The sequence below is a fragment of the Sinocyclocheilus anshuiensis genome, unplaced genomic scaffold, assembly GCF_001515605.1.
Source record: "Sinocyclocheilus anshuiensis isolate Anshui unplaced genomic scaffold, SAMN03320099.WGS_v1.1 scaffold12838, whole genome shotgun sequence".
Classification (NCBI taxonomy): Eukaryota; Metazoa; Chordata; class Actinopteri; order Cypriniformes; family Cyprinidae; genus Sinocyclocheilus; species Sinocyclocheilus anshuiensis.
This window is the reverse complement of record NW_015546701.1, coordinates 1-5,559: the sequence shown is the minus strand read 5'-3', so window position 1 is coordinate 5,559 and position 5,559 is coordinate 1. Positions and strand designations below refer to the sequence as shown.

General features: G+C 36.0%; 1 protein-coding gene across 1 annotated transcript; it reads right to left on the bottom strand.

The window, feature by feature from the left end:
* Positions 1-552: 552 nt before the first annotated feature.
* On the bottom strand, positions 553-3,891 carry LOC107701606 (uncharacterized; the record flags this gene model as incomplete). The annotated part of the gene is made up of 4 exons (XM_016503653.1): positions 553-1,507; positions 1,963-2,283; positions 2,628-2,933; positions 3,772-3,891. Coding segments are annotated over 4 exons (803 nt in total), but the record flags the coding sequence as incomplete, so codon positions are not given.
* Between the last annotated feature and the right edge of the window lie 1,668 nt (positions 3,892-5,559).

The following is a 5,559-nucleotide window of genomic DNA, read 5'->3' as shown; positions in this document are numbered from 1 at the left end:
TGAGTAGCATAGCACATATAATATTTTAATGATTTGCTCTGGTTTTAATACATTGGAAATTTAAAAAGATAACTTTAAGTGTAGGAACAATCTTTTCAGCATCAAGCTTAATACACTCTAACAGTATAAACTGATCTTTAGTCATAAAAATTCAAGTTCATATATTGCTGGAATTATGTTTTAATTAAGAAGGATATTTCTTACCAAGGCTAGTGTTGACTTCACTGTTTGTTACATGGCGCCTCTCTGTGGACAAACTACGAACTACACCAGCAACTGTTACCAGATAATGTACTTTTTTGTGATCCCCTTCTTGGGTCTTTGTTTGGTTGCACATTTATACATATGTTTCCCCCTTTATATCAGTCTCATTTGGTTCACATCATAATTGGTTTTCTCTCCTTGTTGTACGTTTTTAGTCAAATTGTTTTATTCCGAACAACTTTATTATCATCACCACAAAATGGTGTCTTGAGTATCTTTTGAAGTTTACAGTCTGGGAGGATTAGGATGAACATAAACCAGACAATAGACTAAATTTTCTTTGGTTTATTTTGATTGTTTTATTCAGTAACAGCGTAAATGAAGGCTGTGTGTTTGGCTCAAAACAGCAAATACAAATGATACAAGCTGAAGCTCCTCTAATAAAATATCAAAGAACTATAAAAAAAATCAAAAAGGTCACACAACAGTGATTAATCATGAACGGAGTATCAGATTTTACAATTTCACATTCGCATCTGGTCAGAGACACAGATGGGCACATTCACTTCAGATAATACAAAATATAAATGGATACAAGATAATTGTAATTATTTACTATAGCAAGACCAGTTATAAGCAAACAAAAAAAGCAAAACAATACTGAAGTAATATAAATGTGTAGATAATTCCTGCAATAAATGTGTCACATCAGAGTTTTAACAAAGAGACTGAACACTGACACTGGACAGTTCTTGAATTAAACACTTCATCTTCTAAAAGGGAAGAGAATGTTACAGTATCAGAGAGACTCTGATCTGACCTGAAGAATAAACATGCTTGTGTTATACATATGAAAAAAAATCACATTAGTCAGTGAAATACCGGATTAGTACACACACATTCTTAGTCTATACATGACATTTTTGCATTAGATATTATGGCTAATAATTGCTGAAATAGCAAGTGGTTTATCCGGTATGCATCATATGCAGGTATGAAATGTAAAAATTTGAATTTGATTTATTTTAGAGGAGCAAATAAAGATGAGAGTTAGTCTACAGATCAATGTGAACATCCTTCAACTTCACAATAAATGAAAGGTTTCTGTGTTCTATACTGTTGTTTAACTGCGTGGCTCATCTGCATACAAACACATCTACAGCTCGTTCATACGGGGGATTTGAGATGCTCACATGAGGAGAAATCTGATGTTGATTTATTTTGAATGTTGACAGTGAATGGACAATTCAGGAGTTGGAAGTGCCCACACTTATCAAACGCATCTCCTCTGGCTTAGAGGGATCTGAAAGAAAACACATGAGAGAGATCATATTAAAGGAAAGCTTTGTTTTTGTATATATAATGAGGAATTGTAGTTTTAAGAATTTTTACTATTACCACATTCATTTACAATTATACACACAGTCTCTTCTAACAGACATCAAAAGTGTCATCTGTTAGTCATACAAACTCACAGTCCTTCATCTAAACCAGGGGTGCTCAAACTCGGTCCTGGAGGGCCGGTGTCCTGAAGAGTTTAGCTCCAACCCCAATTAAACACACCTGAACCAGCTAATCAAGCTCTTATAGGCATGCTAGAAACTTCCAGTCAGGTGTGTTGAGGCAAGTTGGAGCTAAACTCTGCAGGACACCGGCCCTCCAGGACCGAGTTTGGGCACCCCTGATCTAAACGATTGACAGTGCTGATCAAAAATAAGATCGTTATTATACTGAAAGATATAGATTTGATTTACTCACTAGAGATTTTAACTATGAATAAATGTAATGAGGTATTTCCACGTCTGGTGATATGTAATACATAAAATCCAGTGTCCATGGGTCTGATGTTCCTGATGGTCAGTGATCCGTTCTCATCCAGCTTCAGTCTGCATCTGTATCTCCAACCAGCACCAAATGTTGGGGTTTTCTTTTTCCCTCCTTGGATTGCAGCTATGTGACTGTATTCAAGTCCAAACTTCCACAGGATCTCATCATCTTTCTGTATTCCAGTAACACCAGTCTCCAGAGTGACAGATCCTCCTTCCTTTGCCTCTTTCATTTTTATTTGATCTGTCTTTGCTTCACACAGAAACACAGAACAAAAATTAGAGCAAGAAAACAAATGAACCATAATAAAAAGTAGTAAAAGCAAGTGATTTGAGATGAAACTGTGCCTCATATTATGTTTTTAATACTTGCGCTGCAGACTGCACATATACTGCAAGCTATAACTGAATCAAGTACAGAGTGAGAGTGAAAATAAATGAATGGGCAAAAACAACATCACTAAGATAAAAACCAAATCACATGATTCATTTACATAAATAAATAAATAAAAACCTCACAGTCCTTCATTTAAATGATTCACACAGTGTTGATCTGACATAGAATCACTGTTACACAAAGATCAGAGAGTTACTCACCATAGACAGTAACACTGAATATCTCCAGTGTCTGGATGTTATTTTCAGATCTGATGATCTGGAGTTCATAAAAACCGGAGTCTTTGATTTGTATGTTTTTGATGATCAGAGGTCCAAGATTTTCGTTCCAATCCAATCTCTGTTTGAAACGGTCAAGAAGAACAATAACAGGTGCAGGGGGATTTCTTTTGATTTGAGCTAAAGGAGATTTGTTAAACAGCCACCGTATGTTGTCTTCTTTAATGATTTCAGTACCAGAAGGGTGTAGAGGGACAGTTTCTCCCTCAATCACTGACAGTGTCTTGCCTTCATGTCACAGCAGCAAACAGAAACAGAAACACAGAACAGATATTAGCTGGAGAATAAAACCAATGGAAGCAGAAAGGAACAAAATCAGCATGATCATTTGCTTCACATCGGTCTCCTGCCCAGTGATCGATCATTAAAGCCTCTTTACACTGAATCAGAATCACACTCACACACGCTTTTGTATTTTATTTTCATTTCTGTTAGGGATTTTAACCAGAGGTTTTGTTTGATATGGTTCTGTTTCTTATTTTGCCTTTGGGACACCCTGAAGCTACTGCTCAGCATTTCTTGTCATTTAAATAAATCTATAACTTCCATTAATCTACGTTTAGATCTCTTTGGTTGAAAAGCATCATAAACTTGACTGAGCTGGTTTAAGCTGGCCTTTCAACCAGACCAAATGGATGAGACCTCCATCTGTTATGATTGAGACATGTTTATTCATCTAAATGGGGACACTGCACAGACTTCTATTGTTAAAGCTATTAATAAATACTGTAACCTAACCCAAACCCACACAGTAACTGTAACTGAAAACTTCTGCATTTTAAAATGTGTGGACTACCTATGCATTTCATTGTCACACAAAGAATAAAATAGGTGTTCAAAGTTGTATAAAAATGTATTCCAAGTCCTTCATTCTACAACAATGTTTCTTTTTTGTTTCTTTTTAACCCTGCTTTTATGATGAACAAACTGGGCAAAACTACAACACAACACACATAAACACAAAATGTTTGAAACATGATTGTGAACAAACATTTTCACACTTTCAAATCTTTACTCTGGCACAATAAAGCTCTTTTTTTCTTGCTGTATCAGCTGTTATACTTACAATTCAACTTTGGTTGAGAGATTTTGCGGCAACGGTAAATCACATAAACAGCAGCTGCAACCCCCAGCAGAACCGGCAGACAACCAATCAATGCTTTAGCAGCTGGAGACAGACCTGCATCTGTAATGATAAAGAGCAGGTGATTTAATGCGCGAAATAAGCTGTCTGCAAAGCGCTCGCCCAAGCGGAAAAATGCACTGTTGCTGCCAGATCTCGATTGCCGAAAATTACATTGTGTTTGATGCAAAACCAACTCGACTAAATCAAAAGAAAAAAACTGTATCTGTATCTGTAACTGTATATTTTTATGTTTTCTCAAGCAAAGCTAATTTTAAGAGTCCACTGAAAACATATCTTCTTACATTTTTGGTCATAGACAACATATGTTGAAGATATACGTTATTGTCAACGTGCCTAAGTGGTAAATTAAAACAAAATGTTTATAAAAACATGGGCTATATAACATTTAAAAATAACAAATATCAGGAAAAGAAAGAAACATAAATCCTTTGAACTTTTGGAACATTAAGATGTTATTGTTCCATTTGTTTTGCGTATGCTCGTGTCACTTACAGTTAAGTCCTTCTCTAATTTTATTGTTGTTTGCAACGTTGCAACGTTACGTGGCAATATTTTAAAGATATTATTATTTAGGGTATTTTGCATGGTCTGTTATTGGAGTAGTGTCACCAGGGTGGGAATTTTAACTCCTATTCACTGGGAATAAAAAAAAAATCATTCAGCAGATGCAGAGACATATACCGGGGGAATCCCCCCCATCTCCCCACCCTCTGAATATTATGTATCATAATGTAACTAAACGTTTTTTGGCGGCTTTTACTTGGAAAACCAGCTAGCCTATATTTTTCTAGCATTTGAATAACAATAAACCTGAAACGATAGAAGAAGGATTGGAGATTAATTTAATTTACAAATTAGGTAGCAAATGTGCATACTTTTAAATCGACACCTGCCACGGTGTTTCTTATTTGTCATCTGCGATCCCTCTTTGAGTGTGTCCTAAAAGCCGATGGGGTTGGGGGGGTGGTCTTAATCTTAGCACTCAGCATACCCGGTTAAAAAAAGTCACTGCTCGCCACTAATATATACATATATATATATATGTACAGCATGAGATTTAGCAGTGTTTTGATCAGGTTTAGAAAAAAAACAAAAACAACATTTTATACTAAACATTTTGAACTCCTGAATCACTTTAGACACACAAAGACATCAAGAATCTGTCAGGGTGTCTGCTCTGTATGTCTTGTCTTTGTTCAGTGTTTCTATGTTTGTCTTGTGTTTAACATGACATGCATTTAATTAGACAATTAAGTGAATATTTACAGTGGGGAAAATATTTATTTGATCCCCTGCTGATTTTGTAAGTTTGCCCACTTACAAATAAATGAAGGGTCTGTAATTTTTATGGTAGGCTTATTTTAATGGATAGAGACAGAATACCAACCCAAAAAAATCCAGAAAAAAAACACATTATATAAAGATCATAGAAGACACCTGTCCACACAATCTGTATCTTCCATTCCAACCTCTCCCACCACCATGGGCAAGACCAAAGAGCTGTCGAAGGATGTCAGAGACAAGATTGTAGATCTGCACAAGGCTTGAATGTGCTACAAGACCATCAGCAAGAAGCTTGGTGAGAAGGAGACAACTGTTGGTGCGATTATTCGGAAATGGAAGAAATACAAAATAACCAAATCGGCCTCGGTCTGGAGCTCTGTGCAAGATCTTTCCTCATGGGGTAAGGATGATCATGAGAAAGGT